Source organism: Staurois parvus, unplaced genomic scaffold (assembly GCF_062004578.1).
Source record: "Staurois parvus isolate SC_StPar_1 unplaced genomic scaffold, SC_StPar_1.0 ptg003855l, whole genome shotgun sequence".
NCBI classification, from domain to species: Eukaryota; Metazoa; Chordata; class Amphibia; order Anura; family Ranidae; genus Staurois; species Staurois parvus.
Window position 1 is genome coordinate 25279 of NW_028321650.1, and position 23721 is coordinate 48999.

At 50.3% G+C, this 23721-nt stretch overlaps 1 protein-coding gene across 1 annotated transcript in view; it reads left to right on the forward strand.

Moving 5' to 3' along the window:
- Window positions 1-22121, forward strand: part of LOC149427340 (G protein-coupled receptor 143-like) — a 33371-nt gene extending 11250 nt beyond the window's left edge. Inside the window, exons 4-9 of the mRNA XM_089668114.1 lie at window positions 6123-6212; window positions 12050-12159; window positions 13032-13140; window positions 14577-14688; window positions 17684-17930; window positions 21211-22121. Coding sequence (XP_089524240.1) covers window positions 6123-6212; window positions 12050-12159; window positions 13032-13140; window positions 14577-14688; window positions 17684-17930; window positions 21211-21323 — 781 coding nt within the window. The 3' untranslated portion in view covers window positions 21324-22121. The remainder of the gene's footprint in view (window positions 1-6122; window positions 6213-12049; window positions 12160-13031; window positions 13141-14576; window positions 14689-17683; window positions 17931-21210) is intronic.
- Window positions 22122-23721: the final 1600 nt, after the last annotated feature.

The window sequence follows — 23721 nt, forward strand, 5'->3', positions numbered from 1 at the left end:
CCGGAGCTCCTCCACCCCAATGACAATGTAATATCTGATGTACGATTCCGGAGCTCCTCCACCCCAATGACAATGTAATATCTGTACCAGTCCGGAGCTCCTCCACCCCAATGACAATGTAATATCTGATGTACGATTCCGGAGCTCCTCCACCCCAATGACAATGTAATATCTGTACCAGTCCGGAGCTCCTCCACCCCAATATAAATGTAATATCTGATGTACGAATCCGGAGCTCCTCCACCCCAATGACAATGTAATATCTGTACCAGTCCGGAGCACCTCCACCCCAATGACAATGTAATATCTGATGTACGATTCTGGAGCTCCTCCTCCCCAATGACAATGTAATATCTGATGTACGAGTCCGGAGCTCCTCCACCCCAATGACAATGTGATATCAGTACGATTCCGGAGCTCCTCCACCCCAGTGACAATGTAATATCAGATGTACTAGTCCGGAGCTCCTCCACCCCAATGACAATGTAATATCTGATGTACGAGTCCGGAGTTCCTCCACCCCAATAAAAATGTAATATCTGATGTACCAGTCCGGAGCTCCTCCACCCCAATGACAATTTAATATCTGATGTACGAGTCTGGAGCACCTCCACCCCAATGACAATGTGATATCTGTACGATTCCGAAGCTCCTCCACCCCAATGACAATGTAATATCTGATGTACGAGTCCGGAGCTCCTCCACCCCAATAACAATGTAATATCTGATTTACGAGTCCGGAGCTCCTCCACCCCAATAACAATGTAATATCTGATTTACGAGTCCGGAGCTCCTCCACCCCAATAACAATGTAATATCTGATTTACGAGCCCGGAGCTCCTTCACCCGAATGACAATGGAATATCTGATTTATGAATCCGGAGCTCCTCCACCCCAATAACAATGTAATATCTGATGTACGATTCCGGAGCTCCTCCACCCCAATAACAATGGTAATATCTGATGTACGAGTCCGGAGCTCCTCCACCCCAATGACAATGTAATATCTGATGCACGATTCCGGAGCTCCTCCACCCCAATGGGCAATGTAATATCTGATGCACGATTCCGGAGCTTCTCCACCCCAATGACAATGTAATATCTGATGCACGAGTCCGGAGCTCCTCCACCTCAATGACAATGTAATATCTATACTAGTCCGGAGCTCCTCCACCCCAATGACAATGTAATATCTGTACGAGTCAGGAGCTCCTCCACCCCAATGACAATGTAATATCTGACAGATGTGTGAGTCCGGAGCTCCTCCACCCAATGACAATGTAATACCTGATGTACGAGCCTGGAGCTCCTCCACCCCAATGACAATATAATATTTGATGTATGAGTCCAGAGCTCCTCCACCCCAATGACAATATAATATCTGATAATGCACGAGTCCGGAGCTCCTCCACCCCAATGACAATGTAATATCAGATGTACGAGTCCGGAGCTCCTCCACCCCAATGACAATGTAATATCTGATTTACAAGTCCGGAGCTCCTCCTTCCCAATGACAATGTAATATCAGATGTACTATTCCGGATCTCCTCCACCCCAATAACAATGTAATATCTGATAGATGTACCAGTCCGGAGCTCCTCCACCCCAATGACAATGTAATATCTGATGTACGATTCTGGAGCTCCTCCACCCCAATGACAATGTAATATCTGATGTACGATTCCGGAGCTCCTCCACCCCAATGACAATGTAATATCTGATGTACGAGTCCGGAGCTCCTCCACCCCAATGACAATGTAATATCTGATGTACGAGTCCGGAGCTCCTCCTTCCCAATGACAATGTAATATCTGATGTACGAGTCCGGAGCTCCTCCACCCCAATGACAATGTAATATCTGATAGATGTACGAGTCCGGAGCTCCTCCATCACAATGACAATGTAATATCTGATGTACGAGTCCGGAGCTCCTCCACTCCAATGACAATGTAATATCTGATAGATGTACGATTCCGGAGCTCCTCCAACCCAATGACAATGTAATATCTGATGTACGAGTCCGGAGCTCCTCCACCCCAATGACAATGTAATATATGATGTACGAGTCCGGAGCTCCTCCACCCCAATGTCAATGTAATATCTGATGTACGAGTCCGGAGCTCCTCCACCCCAATGACAATGTAATATATGATGTACGAGTCCGGAGCTCCTCCACCCCAATGACAATGAAATATCAGATGTACTATTCCGGATCTCCTCCACCCCAATAACAATGTAGTATCTGAAGTACAAGTCCGGAGCTCCTCCACCCCAATGACAATGTAATATCTGTACGAGTCCGGAGCTCCTCCACCCAATGACAATGTAATATCTGATGTACGAGTCCGGAGCTCCTCCACCACAATGACAATGTAATATCTGATGTACGATTCTGGAGCTCCTCCACCCCAATGACAATGTAATATCTTATGTACGATTCTGGAGCTCCTCCACCCCAATGACAATGTAATATCAGATGTACTATTCCGGATCTCCTCCACCCCAATAACAATGTAATATCTGATAGATGTACGAGTCCAGAGCTCCTCCATCCCAATGTCAATGTAATATCTGATGTACGAGTCTGGAGCTCCTCCACCCAAATGACAATATCTGATGTACGAGTCCGGAGCTCCTCCACCCCAATGACAATGTAATATCTGTACGAGTCCGGAGCTCCTCCACCCCAATGACAATGTAATATCTGTACGAGTCCGGAGCTCCTCCACCCCAATGTCAATGTAATATCTGATGTACGATTCAGGAGCTCCTTCACCCCATTGAAAATGGAATATCTGATGTACGAGTCCGGAGCTCCTCCACCCCAATGACAATGTAATATCTGATAGATGTACGATTCCGGAGCTCCTCCCCCCCCCCCCCCAAATAAATGTAATATCTGATGTACGAGTCCGGAGCTCCTCCACCCCAATGTCAATGTAATATCTGTACCAGTCCGGAGCTCCTCCACCCCAATGACAATGTAATATCTGATAGATGAATGATTCCGGAGCTCCTCCACCCAATGACAATGTAATATCTGTACGAGTCCGGAGCTCCTCCACCCAATGACAATGTAATCTGATGTACGAGTCCGGAGCTCCTCCACCCCAATGACAATGTAATATCTGATGTACGAGTCCGGAGCTCCTCCACCCCAATGACAATGTAATATCTGATGTACGAGTCCGGAGCTCCTCCACCCCAATGACAATGTAATATCTGATGTAAGATTCCGGAGCTCTTCCACCCCAATGACAATGTAATATCTGATGTACGAGTCCAGAGCTCCTCCACCCCAATGTCAATGTAATATCTGATGTACCAGTCCGGAGCTCCACCACCCCAATGTCAATGTAATATCTGATGTACGAGTCCGGAGCTCCTCCACCCCAATGACAATGTAATATCTAAAGCACGAGTGCGGAGCTCCTCCACCCCAATGACAATGGAATATCTGATGTACGAGTCCGGAGCTCTTCCACCCCAATGACAATGGAATATCTGATGTTCGAGTCTGGAGCTCCTCCACCCCAATGACAATGTAATATCCGATATACGAGTCCGGAGCTCCTCCACCCCAATGACAATGTAATATCTAAAGCACGAGTCCGGAGCTCCTCCACCCCAATGACAATGGAATATCTGATGTACGAGTCCGGAGCTCTTCCACCCCAATGACAATGGAATATCTGATGTTCGAGTCTGGAGCTCCTCCACCCCAATGACAATGTAATATCCGATATACGAGTCCGGAGCTCCTCCACCCCAATGTCAATGTAATATCTGATGTACCAGTCCGGAGCTCCACCACCCCAATGTCAATGTAATATCTGATGTACGAGTCCGGAGCTCCTCCACCCCAATGACAATGTAATATCTGATGTACCAGTCCGGAGCTCCACCACCCCAATGTCAATGTAATATCTGATGTGCGAGTCCGGAGCTCCTCCACCCCAATGACAATGTAATATCTAAAGTACGAGTCCGGAGCTCCTCCACTCCAATGACAATGTAATATCTGATGTACGAGTCCGGAGCTCCTCCACCCCAATGACAATGTAATATCTGATGTACGAGTCCGGAGTTCCTCCACCCCAATGACAATGGAATATCTGATGTATGAGTCCGGAGCTCCTCCACCCCAATGACAATGTAATATCCGATATACGAGTGCGGAGCTCCTCCACCCCAATGACAATGTAATATCCGATATACGAGTCCGGAGCTACTCCACCCCAATGACAATGTAATATCTGATGTATGAGTCCGGAGCTTCTCCACCCCAATGACGACAATGTAATATCTGATGTACGAGTCCGGAGCTCCTCCACCCCAATGACAATGTAATATCTGATGTACGAGTCCGGAGCTCCTCCACCCCAATGACAATGTAATATCTTTACCAGTCCGGAGCTACTCCACCCCAATGACAATGTAATATCTGATGTACGAGTCCGGAGCTCCTCCACACCAATGACAATGTAATATCTGATGTACGAGTCCGGAGCTCCTCCACCCCAATGACAATGTAGTATCTGATGTACGTGTCCGGAGCTCCTCCACCCCAATGACAATGAAGTATCTGATGTACGAGTCCGGAGCTCCTCCACCCCAATGACAATGTAATATCTGATGTACGAGTCCGGAGCTCCTCCACCCCAATGACAATGTAATATCTGATGTACGAGTCCGGAGCTCCTCCACCCCAATGACAATGTAATATCTGATGTACGAGTCCGGAGCTCCTCCACTCCATTGACAATGTAATATCTGATGTACGAGTCCGGAGCTCCTCCACTCCACTGACAATGTAATATCTGATAGATGTACGAGTCCGGAGCTCCTCCACCCCAATGACAATGTAATATCTGATAAATTTACGAGTCCGGAGCTCCTCCATCCCAATGACAATTTAATATTTGATGTACGATTCCGGAGCTCCTCCACCCCAATGACAATGTAATATCTGATGTATGATTCTGGAGCTTCTCCACCCCAATGACAATTTAATATCTGTTGTACGAGTCCGGAGCTCCTCCATCCCAATGACAATGTAATATCTGATGTACGAGTCCGGAGCTCCTCCACCCGAATGAGAATGCAATATCTGTACGAGTCCGGAGCTCCTCCACCCCAATGACAATGTAATATCTGATGTGCGAGTCCGGAGCTCCTCCACCCCAATGACAATGTAATGCCTGATAGATGTACTAGTCCGGAGCTCCTCCACCCCAATGACAATATAATAACTGTTGTACGAGTCCGGAGCGCCTCCACCACAACCACAATGTAATATCTGATAGATGTACGAGTCCGGAGTTCCTCCACCCCAATGACAATGTAATATCTGATGTACGAGTCCGGAGCTCCTCCACCCCAATGACAGTGTAATAACTGATGTACGAGTCCGGAGCTCCTCCACCCCAATGACAGTGTAATATCTGATGTACGAGTCCGGAGCTCCTCCACCCCAATGACAGTGTAATATCTGATGTACGAGTCCGGAGCTCCTCCACCCCAATGACAGTGTAATATCTGATGTACGATTCCGGAGCTCCTCCACCCCAATGACAATGTAATATCTGATGTACGATTCCGGAGCTCCTCCACCCCAATGACAATGTAATATCTGATGTACGAGTCCGGAGTTCCTCCACCACAACGACTATGTAATATCTGATGTACGAGTCCGGAGCTCCTCCACCACAACGACTATGTAATATCTGATGTACGAGTCCGGAGCTCCTCCACCACAACGACTATGTAATATCTGATGTACGAGTCTGGAGCTCCTCCACCCCAATGACAATGTAATATCTGATGTACGAGTCCGGAGTTCCTCCACCCCAATGACAATGTAACCCCTCACCCCTCAACAGCTGTAATGTGGACAATTCCATCAAATCTTTGGGCAGCTCCCTGTTTTATACAACTTATGTCCAAGGAGGGGAACATGGATGGAAGAGGTTCCACCACCACACTCCTATATCATGCATGTTCTCCAGCTTGCCTACAAAGAGATGTTGAAGTTATTGTCATGTGTTCAGATCTGACCGGAATGTTGTTCTATGTCCCGTGTCCCCATTATGTGTAGATGTTGTTGTGTCTTCTCTGCTCAGGTTTGGAAGACTGTTGACGTTCTTGTGTTGGGGAGCTTCTAGCCTCATGGTCCTCCATGGCCTCCTCATGATGATTCCATCTGAACAAAGGTAAGTAGGATCTCTAGAGCAGCCCTTCTCAGCCAATGGTTCCATGGAGTTCCTCCAGAGTTTGTAGGGGTTCCCAGAGCAATGAGCCATTTTATCCACTCAGGTTCCCACTGACACTATGGATCTTTGAAGCTAAGGGGGTTCTGACAGTTCTGAACTGTGAGTTGTAGAGCTAGTCCTTTTAGTGGGGGGTTCTCTGAACCCTGAAAGTTATTTCAAGGGTTCCTCCATGGTAGGAAGGTCGGGGAAGGCTGCTCTAGTCATTAATATGTATTGCTTTTTTATGAAGGCACCAAATTGAAAGTTCTTTCTATAGACGGCAATACTGTACTAACATGCGTGTTCTTGTGGACACATGCCTGATGAAGGGTTCCTGCTGGGGTCACATGCCTGATGAAGGGGTCCTGCAGGGGTCACATGGCTGATGAAGGGGTCCTGCGGGGGTCACATGCCTGATGAAGGGGTCCTGCGGGGGTCACATGGCTGATGAAGGGGTTTTGCGAGACTCCAAAGCGTTGCCTTGCTGTAACTATCTGATCATTAAACCTTTTGGACCCATACTGGGGATCCTCGGCATGCCGGTGACATTCTCCCTTCTTGTGAATCTGAGAATAACAGGGGTCTCCAAACTATGGTCTTCCAGGTGTTGAACTGCAAGTCCCATGAGGCCTTCAAGACTCTGATAGCCACAGGCAAGGCTCACAGGCATGATGGGACTTGTAGTACCTCAAAAGCTTGAAGGCCATAGTTTGAAGACCCCAGACTTAAAGCATAGCTACCTGATTTTGAGGAACTGTCCCTGCTGTTGAACAAAGTCCCTCTGTCCTTATTTGTCCTTCGTTTGGTCTGATCTATAAAACACATTTTTTATCTTTCAAAAAGCGTTTCTCAGCGATAGACTGAGAAGACAGATGCCATAGACTAGAAGATGGACAAAGGAGAAGACAGACGCCATGGTCTAGAAGATGGACAAAGGAGAAGACAGACGCCATGGTCTAGAAGATGGACAAAGGAGAAGACAGACGCCATGGTCTAGAAGATGGACAAAGGAGAAGACAGACGCCATGGTCTAGAAGATGGACAAAGGAGAAGACAGACGCCATGGTCTACTCTAGAAGATGGACAAAGGAGTAGAAGATGGACAAAGGAGAAGACAGACGCCATGATCTATGAGATGGACAAAGGAGAAGACAGACCCCATGGTCTATGAGATGGACAAAGGAGAAGACAGACCCCATGGTCTATGAGATGGACAAAGGAGAAGACAGACGCCGTGGTCTATGAGATGGACAAAGGAGAAGACAGACCCCATGGTCTATGAGATGGACAAAGGAGAAGACAGACCCCGTGGTCTATGAGATGGACAGACCCCGTGGTCTATGAGATGGACAGACCCCGTGGTCTATGAGATGGACAGACCCCGTGGTCTATGAGATGGACAGACCCCGTGGTCTATGAGATGGACAGACCCCGTGGTCTAAGAGATGGACAAAGGAGAAGACAGACGCCATGGTCTAGAAGATGGACAAAGGAGAAGACAGGCTCCATGGTCTAGAAGATGGACAAAGGAGAAGACAGGCTCCATGGTCTAGAACAGGGGTCTCCAAATTATGGTCTTCCAGGTGTTGAGGAACTGCAAGTCCCATGAGGCCTTCAAGACTCTGATAGCCACAGGCAAGACTCACAGAGGCATGATGGGACTTGTAGTACTTCAACAGCTGGGGGGCCATAGTTTGGAGACCCCTGATTTAAAGCATAGGTCTCTGATCTTTAAGGGGGTGTGTCTTATGCCTACGTACTTTTGGTAATAGGTGTCCCTCGTTCCCTCCCAGAAGTTGTCCGGTGTGCTGAAAGTAGAAGTAAAGGGGTGGAGTGGGGAGGGATTAGACACCCCTGTCAGGTGTTTAGTGCCTCCAATAGGGAGATTCCCCCTCTCTATTATGGACTTTGGGTTGTCCCCAGAACAGGAATCTTCCAATGGGGACACTAGTTCTGGGATTCTTGCACTCTGGAGGGATTTCCTTCCACTTCCTGTTTTGGCTATGAGACAGGAGGTGAAGGGAAATCTCCCCAATGGGGACACAGATGGCAAACAACCTTTTAAAGGGTTTATAAACCGCCCCCCACCACCACCACCCCAAAATGGGGGCAAACGTTCAGCTCTACTCTGACTGGTAATATAAAAGGGGTGCAGAGTCAGAGATTTTCAGTATAGTAAGCAGGGGCGGACTGACAACTCATGGGGGCCCCCGGGCAATAGGGGATCATGGGGCCCCTGTGTCCTTGCCCAAACTTAAAAAAAGCCTATGAAAAAGGTACCAGGGGCATCTCATGGGGCCCCCTACTGACCCTGGGCCCTTGGGCAGTGCCTGAGTTTCCAAATGGTCAGTCTGCCCCTGGTAGTAAGCTGTATTTTTGTGGTGCGTCACATGTCCCCCCCCCTCCCCCCCCTCCAAAATAAAATATTTTCTGTAAAAAACACGCTATAGACTGTTTGTTCACGCGATCAAAAGTGTTGTGGACACGAGGGGGGATCTCTGTGCGCTCTGTATGACGTCTCCGCCCGACTCGGTGGATTTCGTACATAAAGGATGGCAGTTGGTGGTAGAAAATGTCAGTCGGAGCCTCTTCCTATCATTGGTAAGACAAGCGGGAGGTGAATGTATATCTCGTGGGTGGGTGACATGGAGTGTCAGATGGAGGCAGTCACATCTCCTTGGTCAGTAGGGGGCAGTATAGGAATAGAATGATGAGGAATGCGGGGAATCGATCCCGGAGAACGCAGGGAAGATTGATACAACGTATGGCCAAATGTACATTGTATGAGAAGATGGGGCTCAGGTGTCTCTGTGATGTGCGGACGCAGCGCCCCCTCCAGGTTACTGCCTTCGTTCTCTGTACAATGTATGGGACTGCGGTGTGAACTCTCCGTGATTTCTGGATCGTCCTCGTCTCCGGAGTGAACGCTCCTGTGTGGATGTTTCAGCTGTTGAAGCGACCTGGAAATCTAAGTTCAGCCTTTTGGCGGCATGTGTGTATCAGTGGTGTCAGTGGACGCAATAACCCCCAGCATTGGTATCAGTGGACGCAATAATAACCCCCAACATTGGTATCAGTGGACGCAATAATAACCCCCAACATTGGTATCAGTGGACGCAATAATAACCCCCAACATTGGTGTCAGTGGAGGCAATAATAACCCCCAGCATTGGTGTCAGTGGATGCAATAATAACCCCCAGCATTGGTGTCAGTGGATGCAATAATAACCCCCAGCATTGGTGTCAGTGGATGCAATAATAACCCCCAGCATTGGTGTCAGTGGATGCAATAATAACCCCCAACATTGGTGTCAGTGAAGGAAATAATAACCCCCAGCATTGGTGTCAGTGGATGCCTTAACCCCAAACATTGGTGTCAGTGGAGGCAATAATAACCCCCAACATTGGTGTCAGTGGCAGTATTATGTCCCCTCTCTCCCTATTGGGGGTCAGTGGCGGTATTGTGTCCCCTCCCTCCATATTGGGGGTCAGTGGCGGTATTGTGTCCCCTCCCTCCCTATTGGGGGTCAGTGGCGGTATTATGTCCCCTCTCTCCCTATTGGGGGTCAGTGGCGGTATTGTGTCCCCTCCCTCCATATTGGGGGTCAGTGGCGGTATTGTGTCCCCTCCCTCCCTATTGGGGGTCAGTGGCGGTATTGTGTCCCCTCCCTCCCTATTGGGGGTCAGTGGCGGTATTGTGTCCCCTCCCTATTGGGGGTCAGTGGTGGTATTATGTCCCCTCCCTCCCTATTGGGGGTCAGTGGCGGTATTGTGTCCCCTCCCTATTGGGGGTCAGTGGCGGTATTGTGTCCCCTCCCTATTGGGGGTCAGTGGCGGTATTATGGGTCAGTGGCGGTATTGTGTCCCCTCCCTATTGGGGGTCAGTGGCGGTATTATGTCCCCTCCCTCCACATTGGGGGTCAGTGGCGGTATTATGTCCCCTCCCTCCACATTGGGGGTCAGTGGCGGTATTAGGTCCCCTCCCTCCATATTGGGGGTCAGTGGCGGTATTGTGTCCCCTCCCTCCATATTGGGGGGTCAGTGGCGGTATTGTGTCTCCTCCCTCCATATTGGGGGTCAGTGTCAGTATTAATGCCTGAGATGAAATGTCGGGTGTGCCCCCTCCCCCACTTCTCCATATAACAGACAGTGCAATCTGCGCCTGCTGAACACACACAACCCCGTGTCTGTCTTCTGTAATATCTGTAAAGGAGGAGGAATCTGTGCGATGTGCCGGATCTGGCAGGAGACATGACTGGGACTTTGTATGTGATTAGTTGTGGAACGTGAGCCCATATCCGCTCAGCTCTCAGCAGCCCCATCCATCCATCCCGATGGAGCGGCTCAGGCCGGGGGCGGGGCTCTCCTAGCATGTCCTGGCAGCCTCTGAGAAGCAGGGAAACTCCAACGGAACCGCCTCCGGAGTCACGGAACAAATGACTCGCTGGACGTTTGCTGCAATAATCACCTTCAATCCAGAGGTATTCCCCTGCAACATTCTTTTCTGCCACTAGATGTCCTCAGTCTGATGGCCGCCATTGTTCAATCCACATCCTCTGAGCCCAGGTCATCCTGGACCCGCCCCCAGCCTGTGACTGTGAGGTGAAAGGTGAAGCAGGTCCTCGCTCTCACTCTGCTCTCTCCTCCTGTCTGCGTGCTGCTAATTAACCCATCTCCCTATTGTCACCTGTCCCATTTGTATGTTCTATGTATTGATGAGCTGTATTATATATTGATGAGCTGTATTATATATTGATGAGCTGTGGGATGTATTGATGAGCTGTATTATATATTGATGAGCTGTGGCATATATTGATGAGCTGTGGTATGTATTGATGAGCTGTATTATATATTGATGAGCTGTATTATATATTGATGAGCTGTATTATATATTGATGAGCTGTGGGATGTATTGATGAGCTGTGGTATGTATTGATGAGCTGTGGTATGTATTGATGAGCTGTGGTATGTATTGATGAGCTGTATTATATATTGATGAGCTGTGGTATGTATTGATGAGCTGTATTATATATTGATGAGCTGTGGTATGTATTGATGAGCTGTATTATATATTGATGAGCTGTATTATATATTGATGAGCTGTATTATATATTGATGAGCTATATTGATGAGCTGTGGTATATATTGATGAGCTGTATTATATATTGATGAGCTGTGGCATATATTGATGAGCTGTGGCATATATTGATGAGCTGTGGTATGTATTGATGAGCTGTATTATATATTGATGAGCTGTGGTATATATTGATGAGCTGTGGCATGTATTGATGTGCTATATTATGTATTGATGAGCTGTATTATGTATTGATGAGCTGTGGTATGTATTGCTGAGCTGTATTATATATTGATGAGCTGTGGGATGTATTGCTGAGCTGTATTATATATTGATGAGCTGTGGGATGTATTGCTGAGCTGTATTATATATTGATGAGCTGTGGGATGTATTGCTGAGCTGTATTATATATTGATGAGCTGTGGGATGTATTGCTGAGCTGTATTCTATATTGATGAGCTGTATTATATATTGATGAGCTGTGGCATATATTGATGAGCTGTGGTATGTATTGATGAGCTGTGGTATGTATTGATGAGCTGTATTATATATTGATGAGCTGTGGTATGTATTGATGAGCTGTATTATATATTGATGAGCTGTGGCATGTATTGATGAGCTGTGGGATGTATTGATGAGCTGTGGTATGTATTGATGAGCTGTATTATATATTGATGAGCTGTGCCTCTGTGAGATGTGTACTGAGCCTGTCTCGTGTTCCCAGGTGTGACTCTACACAAGGCCTTGTGCTGTTCCATGATGTGGCCCTGTACATCCCTCTGCTCCTTGCGCTCCTCGGGAGCCCCGTCCTGCTGAGAAGAGCCGTGGTGAGCGGTAAGAGAGCTCCTCTGTAATGGAGCAGATGTGGAGTGCGGCCCCCGTCCCGGTGTGAGTGCGGCCCCCGTCCCGGTGTGAGTGCAGGCCCCCGTCCCGGTGTGAGTGCAGGCCCCCGTCCCGGTGTGAGTGCAGGCCCCCGTCCCGGTGTGAGTGCAGGCCCCCGTCCCGGTGTGAGTGCAGGCCCCCGTCCCGGTGTGAGTGCAGGCCCCCGTCCCGGTGTGAGTGCAGGCCCCCGTCCCGGTGTGAGTGCAGGCCCCCGTCCCGGTGTGAGTGCAGGCCCCCGTCCCGGTGTGAGTGCAGGCCCCCGTCCGTCCGTCCCTGAATCACACGGACCGTCTGTCCGTCCCTGAATCACACGGACCGCCTGTCCGTCCCTGAATCACACGGACCGCCTGTCCGTCCCTGAATCACACGGACCGCCTGTCCGTCCCTGAATCACACGGACCGCCTGTCCGTCCCTGAATCACACGGACCGCCTGTCCGTCCCTGAATCACACGGACCGCCTGTCCGTCCCTGAATCACACGGACCGCCTGTCCGTCCCTGAATCACACGGACCGTCTGACCGTCCCTGAATCACACGGACCGCCTGTCCTTCCCTTAATACATAAATCACACGGACCGTGTGCCCCCCCCCCCCCCCACACACGTTCGACCTACCCTAGGCACAGATCACCTGGAGGGGAGTATGGTTTTGATGGTAATGGGTGGGGTTTATTCTGGTGGGTGTGGCCTGCTTTGAGTCCATGGGTCTATACTGTGGTAGCATGTTCTATGACCGGAGGAGCGCGGGGCATTTCATGGGAAGGGTTGTAATGACCGCCCTTCTGTAGATATGAGCTGATTATTCGTCCTCCATGTCCCCCGCAGTGCCCGCCGTCCTGAAGATGCATTGTGGGATATATACCAGCAGTGAGCGCTTCAGGAAGCACAACCTGTGTAGACGCCTTGTGGGGGTTTATGGGGCCTTCATAGCCTGGTAAGTCCAATACTCCCTGTAGAGCCCGTCTAGCCCCACTGTTTCTCGCCATGGCGAATGAGAATGCATGAGCTGATCTGCAGCCCCACAGCCAGCTGAAGGAGCGCACATGGCGGGCTGACAACGGTGCTGCCTCACTGGGAGGCAGAGGCTGAGCGTTGTCGGCCTCCAATAGTAAATGCTGTTGCTGGCGGGATCTCCAGGTAACAGATTCACAAAAAATGATTTGTTCATCTACAGTGAGACTTGATGGGAAGAAGTAGATTTTGGGGTAATGATGCTTTTGGTGGAGGTTGGGGGAAGGGAGGTATAATTAAGGTGTTTGTTGTAATGGACTTCAAATGGCTCCTGAAGGTTGAAGACATTAAACCTTCTCTTAATGGTGGCCCCCGAGCCTTCCCCCAACAATGGCTCTGAGACTTCACCCAAAGGTTCGCCCAACAGTGACTCCAGGCCTTCCCCCAATGGTGGTTCTGAGCCTACGCCCAATGGTGGCTTCGGGCCTTCCTCCAACAATGGCTCTGATCTTTCACCCAAAGGTTCGCCTAACAGTGACTCCAGGCCTTCCCCCAATGGTGGCTCTGAGCCTACACCCAGTGGTTCGCCCAATGGTGGCTTCGGGCCTTCCTCCAACAATGGCTCTGAGACTTCACCCAAAGGTTCGCCTAACAGTGACTCCAGGCCTTCCCCCAATGGTGGCTCTGAGCCTACACCCAGTGGTTCGCCCAATGGTGGCTTCGGGCCTTCCTCCAACAATGGCTCTGAGACTTCACCCAATGGGTCACCCAACGATGGATCTGGGCCTTCACCTAATGGTTTGCCCAACAGATGGTGGCTCCAGGCTTTCCCCCCAATGGTGTCTCTGAGCCTTCACTCAATGGTTCACCCAATGGTGGCTCTGAGCCTTCCCCCAACAGTGGCTCTGAGCCTTTACCTGATGGTTTGCCCAGTGGTGGCTCCAGGCCTTCCCCAACAGTGGCTCTAAGCCTTTACACAGTGGTTTGCCCAACGGTGGCTCTGAGCATTCCCCCAACGGTGGCTCTGAGCCTTCACAGTGGCTCCAGGCCTTCCCCCAATGGTGTTCACCCAATGGTTCACCTATTGGTGGTCCCAACCCTTACCTCAATGGTGGCTCTGGGCCTAACGGTGGCCCCGAGCCTTCAACCAAAGGTGGCTCTGAGCCTTCACCCAACGGTTCACCCAACAGTGGCTTCAGGCCTTTCCCCAACGGTGGCTTCAGGCCTTTCCCCAACGGTGGCTTCAGGCCTTCCCCCAACGATGGCTCTCAGCCTTCACCCAATGGTTTGCCTAATGGTGGCCCCGAGCCCCTGCAGCCAACAGTGGCCCCGGGCTGTCCCTCCCCAGCTCTATCCTGACCCTAAAACCAGATTCCTTTGTGTACCTTCCACGCTAATCGAATGATATTTTACCTGCAGCTGGCTTGGGAATGTCCTGTGTGACTTCATGCTGCTTCTGGTGGAGGCGTTGGGGACCCCGCAGGCCCCTCGGCAGATACAAGTCGCGGCACGAACGCTCTTTGTCATTACGGTAAGAACCAATGGAAACAGGAGGAGTAGTCCTCTGACCTGAGCCTGTGGCGGGTCCCCTCATGGGTTTAATAGAATGAGCAGAAGCCGGCCTTACATCGATCCAAATGTGTCTGGTTCAGCAGGGACTGGCCGATCTTCGATCCATGCATGGACTAGCTGATTGTAGACAAGTCGATCTATCGATGGACAACCAGCCTGTCACTCAGCACATCTCTGCGATACATACAGCCCCCATGTGTTATCCCAAGTACAAAAAAATACCCGCTACTCTCGTGAGCCCCATAATCCCCTATTGCCTGGGGGCCCCATGAGTTCATAGTCTGCCCCTGAGCAGAGCAGGACTCATCCCGGGGCTGACAACGCTTGCTGGAATTGTAATGCAGCAGAGGCAGCGTTGTCAGCCCCGGGATGAGTCCTGCTCTGCTCAGGGGCAGACTGAGAACTCATGGGGCCCCCAGGCAATAGGGGATTATGGGGCTCCTGTGTCCTCACCCACACTCAAACCACACCCAAAAAAGCCTATTAAAGGTACTAGGGGCATCTCATGGGGCCCCCTACTGACTCCGGGCCCTCGGGCAGTGCCAGGATGGTCAGTCCGCCCCTGGCTCTGCTGGACTACAAAACACGTCCCTGGACTACAGAACGGCTCCACGCTATAGAGCTGAGGAAAGACTGGCAATGCCAGCAGGTGAGGAGCTCTCTGGATTTTTCGCAGATCATCGGATACTTTTCTGCACTTGCAGCATTCTAATGGGATCAAACATGGCGTCCTGTATATACATCGCGGAGATGTACTGGATATAGCGTGTGTGTGTATGCGGGTATCTGTATGTATATATACTCCATAGTAATCACAAAGGATAGAAATCCACTCCATGTGCACCACATGCCTGTACAAACCCAGATATTACCTTGTAAGAGTAGCAGTGACATCATCGGACCAATCCCCCTGCACAAGGAGAGGGAGCAGAGCTGTGGGGGGGTTCCAGAAGACTCCACCCACTGCAGGAGGGGGCGGAGACCAGACCAGTCCTGCACAAGGAGAGGGAGCAGAGCTGTGGGAGGGTTCCAGAAGACTCCACCCACTGCAGGAGGGGGCGGAGACCAGACCAGTCCTCCTGCGGAAAGCGAGGGAGCGGAGCTGTGGGAGGGTTCCAGAAGATTCCACCCACTGCAGGAGGGGGCGGAGACTAGATCAGTCCTGCTCAAGGAGGGGGAGCAGAACTATGGCAGGGTTCAGGAAGACTCCACCCACTGCAGGAGGGGGGCGGAGACCAGACCAGTCCTGCACAAGGAGAGGGAGCAGAGCTGTGGGAGGGTTCCAGAAGACTCCACCCACTGCAGGAGGGGGCGGAGACCAGACCAGTCCTCCTGCGCAAAGCGAGGGAGCTGAGCTGTGGGAGGGTTCCAGAATACTCCACCCACTGCAGAAGGGGGCGGAGACTAGACCAGTCCTGCACAAGGAGGGGGAGCAGAACTGTGACAGGGTTCCAGAAGACTCCACCCACTGCAGGAGGGGGGCGGAGACCAGACCAGTCCTCCTGCATAAGGAAAGGGAGCAGAGCTGTGGGAGGGTTCCAGAAGACTCCACCCACTGCAGGAGGGGGCGGAGACCAGACCAGTTTTCCTGCGCAAAGCGAGGGAGCTGAGCTCTGGGAGGGTTCCAGAATACTCCACCCACTGCAGAAGGGGGCGGAGACTAGACCAGTCCTGCACAAGGAGGGGGAGCAGAACTGTGACAGGGTTCCAGAAGACTCCACCCACTGCAGGAGGGGGGCGGAGACCAGACCAGTCCTCCTGCATAAGGAAAGGGAGCAGAGCTGTGGGAGGGTTCCAGAAGACTCCACCCACTGCAGGAGGGGGCGGAGACCAGACCAGTTTTCCTGCGCAAAGCGAGGGAGCTGAGCTCTGGGAGGGTTCCAGAATACTCCACCCACTGCAGAAGGGGGCGGAGACTAGACCAGTCCTGCACAAGGAGGGGGAGCAGAACTGTGACAGGGTTCCAGAAGACTCCACCCACTGCAGGAGGGGGGCGGAGACCAGACCAGTCCTCCTGCATAAGGAAAGGGAGCAGAGCTGTGGGAGGGTTCCAGAAGACTCCACCCACTGCAGGAGGGGGCGGAGACCAGACCAGTTTTCCTGCGCAAAGCGAGGGAGCTGAGCTGTGGGAGGGTTCCAGAAGACTCCACCCAGTGCAGGAGGGGGCGGAGACTAGACCAGTCCTGCACAAGGAGGGGGAGCAGAGCTGTGGGCGGGTTCCAGAAGACTCCGCCCACTGCAGGAGGGGGCGGAGCCAGGACCAGTCTCTCTGCTGAAGAAGAGAGAAGCAGTGAGCGGTCTTTATTCCGGGAAGTCTCACACTGGATCGCTGCACAGATATGGAAGAATCCCGCAAATCGCTCTGAGATTCAGGCAGACGTCACATGACCGATGGATTTATTACCCCAGAATTCAGATGTAGGCCTCATTCACACCATTGTACTGTCTTCACCTCCCCGGGATGCACAGGTGGCATGATGCAACCAATGACCGGTTGCTGGCTGCACGGAGCTCCGCCTACTTCCAGAATACACCTCCACACCGGTCTGTCGCACGGATCAGGACCCAATCAGGCGGCATTGTGATCCGCACTCACGCAGGTTCTTGCAGCCGGCGGCCTGTCAGTATATAACTAGTTGCCTGCATGACCCCCTGTGGTCCTGGGCAGGTGAAGACCGTCCTTCCTGCATGCCTATGGATGGCTGCACCTATGTGGATGAGCCCTTGGAGTCCCATCAAGGAGTCCTATGAAGACGGCTCTATTTCGCGTTGGGTTTTTGGTGTCAGATCCTGTCAGATCCTGTCCTATGTGGAAATGTCTGAACCCTCAGCCTGGATCTCTGAAGGTTTCTCATTACTAACATCCAATTTTCTTTTTTTTTCGCTGTCCTACAACGTGCCGGCTGTGTTGGTGGTTAGGAGATAAGTTACAATGGCCGGCTTTGTGTTCTCAGGGTATTCTGAATCCCGTATTTTGCTGCGTGCATTCTCTGGCTTTTTATGGCTGGAGGAGTTCTGCTCCCAGTGTGAACCAATATGGCGGCATGGCAACAGAAACGCCACCTGTGACCGGTGAGGAGGAGGAAGAGGACGGCGCCGCCGAAGAGGACCATCTGCTGCAAGGTAGACCATCTTCACACGCCTCCGGAAAACTCGTCATTCCCCATATATTACAGCTGATGGATTCCTATTCTTCCATGGGTAAGACCACACGAGAAAACCGCACTTGGGGTGTGCGTGTATGTATGTATGTATGTATGTATGTATGTATGGGTGTGTGTGCATGTGTGTGTATGTGTGTATGTATGTATATGTGTGTATGTATGTATGTATATGTGTGTGTGTATTTGTATGTGTGTGTGTATACAGGGGTGGACTGACCATTTGGAAACTCGGGCACTGCCCCAGGGCCCGGGGTCAGTAAGGGGCCCCATGAGATGCCCCTGCTACCTTTTTCCATAGGTTTTTTTGAGTTTGGGCAAGGACACCGGGGCCCCATGATCCCCTATTGCCCGGGGGCCCCATGAGTTGTCCGCCCCTGTGTGTGTATGTCTGTGTGTGTGTATGTATGTATGTATGTATGTATGTATGTATGTATATATATATATATATATATACACATAAGGAAATGCGTATTTGCTCCCCTGCTGATGTTGAATGTTGGCCCCTCACACAGAAATGATCGGTCTAACAATGGAATGTTCGCCCCTCACACAGAAATGATCGGTCTAACAATGGAATGTTCGCCCCTCACACAGAAATGATCGGTCTAACAATGGAATGTTCGCCCCTCACACAGAAATGATCGGTCTAACAATGGAATGTTCGCCCCTCATACAGAAATGATCGGTCTAACAATGGAATGTTCGCCCCTCACACAGAAATGATCGGTCTAACAATGGAATGTTCGCCCCTCACACAGAAATGATCGGTCTAACAATGGAATGTTCGCCCCTCACACAGAAACGATCGGTCTAACAATGGAATGTTCGGTGTAACACTGAGAGACAGAATACAACAACAAATTCAGCAGAAATGCGTCTAACAAATGATGACGGATCTGCATGTTCATGAGGGAAAGAAGGATTTGATCCCCTATCATTCAGCAGGATTTCTGGCTCCCAGGTTTCTTTCATACAGGTAACAAGCTGAGATTAGAAGCAGTCTCTTAAAGGGAGTGCTGCTAATCTCATTTTGTTACCTGTATAAAAGACACCTGTCCACAGGAGCCATCAAACCATCAGATTCCAAACTCTCCACCATGGCAAAGACCAAAGAGCTGTCCAAGGAGGTCAGGGACAAGATGGTAGACCTACACAAGGCTGGACTGGGCTACCAAACTATGGCCAAGCAGCTTGGTGAGAAGGTGACAACAGTTGGTGCAATCATTCACAAATGGAAGAAACACAAAACAAGTGTCAGTCTCCCTAGGTCTGGTGCACCATGCAAGATCTCACCTCGTGGAGTGTCAATGATCATGAGAACAGTGAGGAATCATCCCAGAACTACACGTGAGGATCTTGTCAATGATCTCCAGGCAGCTGGGACCACAGTCACCAAGAGAACAATTGGTAACACACTACGCCGACAAGGACTGAAATCCTGCAGTGCCCGCACGGTCCCTCTGCTCAAGAAAGCACATGTCCAGGCCCGTCTGAAGTCTGCCACTGAACATCTGAATGATGCAGAGGAGGACTGGTGGGAAGTGTTGTGGTCAGAGGAGACCAAAATCCAGCTCTTTGGCATCAACTCAACTCGCCGTGTTTGGAGGAGGAGGAATGCTGCCTATGACCCCAAGAACACCATCCCAACTGTGAAACATGGTGGTGGAAACATTCTGCTTTGGGGGTGTTTTTCTGCTAAGGAGACAGGACAACTGCACCGCATCAAAGGGACGATGGACGGGGCAATGTACCCTCAAATCTTGGGTGAGAACCTTTTTCCCCTCAGCCAGGGCATTGAAAATGGGTGGTGGATGGGTGTTCCAGCATGGCAATGACCCAAAACACACGGCCAAGGCAACAAAGGAGCGGCTCAAGAAGAAGCACATTGAGGTCCTGGAGTGGCCTTGCCAGTCTCCACACCTTCATCCGATTGAAAAGCTGTGGAGGAGCTGAAAGTTCGAGTTGCCAAATGTCAGCCACCAAACCTTAATGACTTGGAGAGGATCTGCCAAGAGGAGTGGGCCAAAATCCCTCCTGAGAGGTGTGCGAACCTGGGGGCCAACTCCAGGAAACGTCTGACCTCTGTGATTGCCAACAAGGGATTGGCCACCAAGTACTAAGTCATGTTTTGTGAAGGAGATCAAATCCTTCTTTCCCTCATGAACATGCAGATCAGTCATCATTTGTTAGACGCATTTCTGCTGAATTTGTTGTTGTATTCTGTCTCTCAGTGTTACACCGAACATTCCATTGTTAGACCGATCGTTTCTGTGTGAGGGGCGAACATTCCATTGTTAGACCGATCGTTTCTGTGTGAGGGGCGAACATTCCATTGTTAGACCGATCGTTTCTGTGTGAGGGGCAAACATTCCATTGTTAGACCGATCGTTTCTGTGTGAGGGGCGAACATTCCATTGTTAGACCGATCATTTCTGTGTGAGGGGCGAACATTCCATTGTTAGACCGATCGTTTCTGTGTGAGGGGCGAACATTCAGCATCAGTTGGGGAGCGAATACGCATTTCCTGCACTGTATACACACACACATATATATATATATATATATATATATATATATATATATATATAATTAAAATATATTATTTATTATTTTCTGTATATTTTACAATTATATTTTAATTTTTTTTTTTTTTTTTTCCGAAATGAGTTGTAGGAGCATAGAGCACTCTGGGATAAACTGCTCTTGACGTAGTACTGGCAGCGACAGCATGCTCCCAGGGAAAGGAACTCTCCTGAGATCCCCAAAAAACAGAAACAAATTTACCAATAATTCAGAGATTCCTGCACTTGCCAGTGAGAAAAGTGATCAGAAAAAACAATGTTTCATACTGTTGCTTGCTTTGTTCTGATCCCATTTCTCTCTGATGATCGCAGAAACCTCCAGAATTTTTGATAATTTCATTTTTTATAGTTTTTTGGAGGCCAATTTTGTGTATTTTTTATCTTTTTTTCTGTTTTTACGACGTGTGTAATCTCTGAAAGCTGTTAATACCGGCATGCAGTTCCTCAGGTCTTGTTTGCCAGAGACTCCCAAGATTTTTAGGAGTGTGTCGAACCTGAAATTCTAGTTTTGCCCGGACTGACCCTTTAACACTAAAAGGGAAGGTGTTGGGTGCAGCAACCAGATGCCATCCGGCATTTTTGAAGTGCGGGTGAGAAAGTATAAATGCCGGCATCTGGCTTCTCCGGTTGACCCCTCCAGTCTTCCTTTCCTCCAGCTCCGGAAACAACATCATTCATTTATCTTCTTGTAATCTTCTCTGCACCGTATGACAGGTCCTCTTCTTCTGTCCACAGAACTCAGATGTTCTTCTTTGGAAATAAATGCTGTGCATCTCCTGGGGACGAGGGATACAATGGCAGCTCCTCTTGCTGGATCTGAGCTCAAACCACGACACTCCAACATCTGAACCTTGGAGCCCAGCCTGCGGCGTGAGGACCACATTTGTCACCGTTGGTACTTGGTGTGCAGCCCTTGGATCCCAGCAGTCGTTATGGGCATGTGGACATTCATTTGTAGAGGGACAATAGTAGTGATCTTTACCAACCTCAAGCGCCGTATCCCCCATAGCCTCTTACCTCAAGCGCCGTATCCCCCATAGCCTCTTACCTCAAGCGCCGTATCCCCCATAGCCTCTTACCTCAAGCGCCGTATCCCCCATAGACTCTTAACCTCAAGCTCCAGATCCCCCATAGCCTCATAACCTCAAGCGCCGTATCCCCCATAGCCTCATAACCTCAAGCGCCAGATCCCCCATAGCCTCATAACCTCAAGCGCCGTATCCCCCATAGCCTCATAACCTCAAGCGCCGTATCCCCCATAGCCTCATAACCTCAAGCGCCGTATCCCCCATAGCCTCTTAACCTCAAGCCCCGTATCCCCCATAGCCTCTAAACCTCTAACCTGCGGCATGAGGACCACATGTGTCACCTTTTGGTATTTAGTGTGCAGCCCTTGGATCCCAGCAGTCTTTATGGGCATGTGGACATTAATTTGTAAAGGGACAATAGTAGTGATCTTTACCAGCCTCAAGCGCCATATCCCCCATAGCCTCCTAACCTCAAGTGCCATACTCCCTATAGCCTCCTAACCTCAAGTGCCATACTCCCCATAGCCTCCTAACCTCGTTTGCCATACTCCCCATAGCCTCCTAACCTCGTTTGCCATACTCCCCATAGCTTCTGAACCTCAAGTGCCATACTCCCCATAGCCTTCTAACCTCAAGTGCCATACTCCCCGTAGCCTCCTAACCTCGTTTGCCATACTCCCCGTAGCCTCCTAACCTCGTTTGCCATACTCCCCGTAGCCTCCTAACCTCGTTTGCCATACTCCCCGTAGCCTCCTAACCTCGTTTGCCATACTCCCCGTAGCCTCCTAACCTCGTTTGCCATACTCCCCGTAGCCTCCTAACCTCGTTTGCCATACTCCCCGTAGCCTCCTAACCTCGTTTGCCATACTCCCCGTAGCCTCCTAACCTCGTTTGCCATACTCCCCGTAGCCTCCTAACCTCGTTTGCCATACTCCCCGTAGCCTCCTAACCTCGTTTGCCATACTCCCCGTAGCCTCCTAACCTCGTTTGCCATACTCCCCGTAGCCTCCTAACCTCGTTTGCCATACTCCCCGTAGCCTCCTAACCTCGTTTGCCATACTCCCCGTAGCCTCCTAACCTCGTTTGCCATACTCCCCGTAGCCTCCTAACCTCGTTTGCCATACTCCCCGTAGCCTCCTAACCTCGTTTGCCATACTCCCCGTAGCCTCCTAACCTCGTTTGCCATACTCCCCGTAGCCTCCTAACCTCGTTTGCCATACTCCCCGTAGCCTCCTAACCTCGTTTGCCATACTCCCCGTAGCCTCCTAACCTCGTTTGCCATACTCCCCGTAGCCTCCTAACCTCGTTTGCCATACTCCCCGTAGCCTCCTAACCTCGTTTGCCATACTCCCCGTAGCCTCCTAACCTCGTTTGCCATACTCCCCGTAGCCTTCTAACCTCGTTTGCCATACTCCCCGTAGCCTTCTAACCTCAAGTGCCATACTCCCCGTAGCCTCCTAACCTCAAGTGCCATACTCCCCGTAGCCTCCTAACCTCGTTTGCCATACTCTCCATAGCCTACCAGCCTCGAGTACCATATCCCATCTCTAATCTCTGACCAACATATCCTCTAGTATGACTGCACGCTCTGACAATCCTCTCTAGCATTGCATAAACTTTATATTTGGCCCTTTGATACTGGGGGCCACAGCTGAAGCCCTCTATTCCTTGTAATTTGACAACCACTGGTCTGAACCAACAGAATTAAAGTAGGACTCCAGGCCCACAGCTCTGTACACACGTCAGCTGTCTTATTGACAAAGGATTTGTAATTGTATGCATCATCCCTTGTGATTTACACATCTCTTCAACACTGCACAGCCAGGAAAACTTCCCCTCCACCATTTATTGGTTCCCTTCCCTGCTCATTGGACAGAGGCAGCGACGCTTCATTCAATGTCTGGTGGCCGGTCATTGGACAGGGGTGATGAGCCTAATTTTGTTGTTCGATGACCACTCATTGGACAAAGGTGATGAGGCTTCAATCTTTGTCTGGTGACCACTCATTGGACAGAGGTGATGAGGCTTCAATCTTTGTCTGGTGACCACTCATTGGACAGAGGTGATGAGGCTTCAATCTTTGTCTGGTGACCACTCATTGGACAGAGGTGATGAGGCTTCAATCTTTGTCTGGTGACTACTCATTGGACAGAGGTGTGGGGCTTCAATCTTTGTCTGGTGACCACTCATTGGACAGAGGTGATGAGGCTTCAATCTT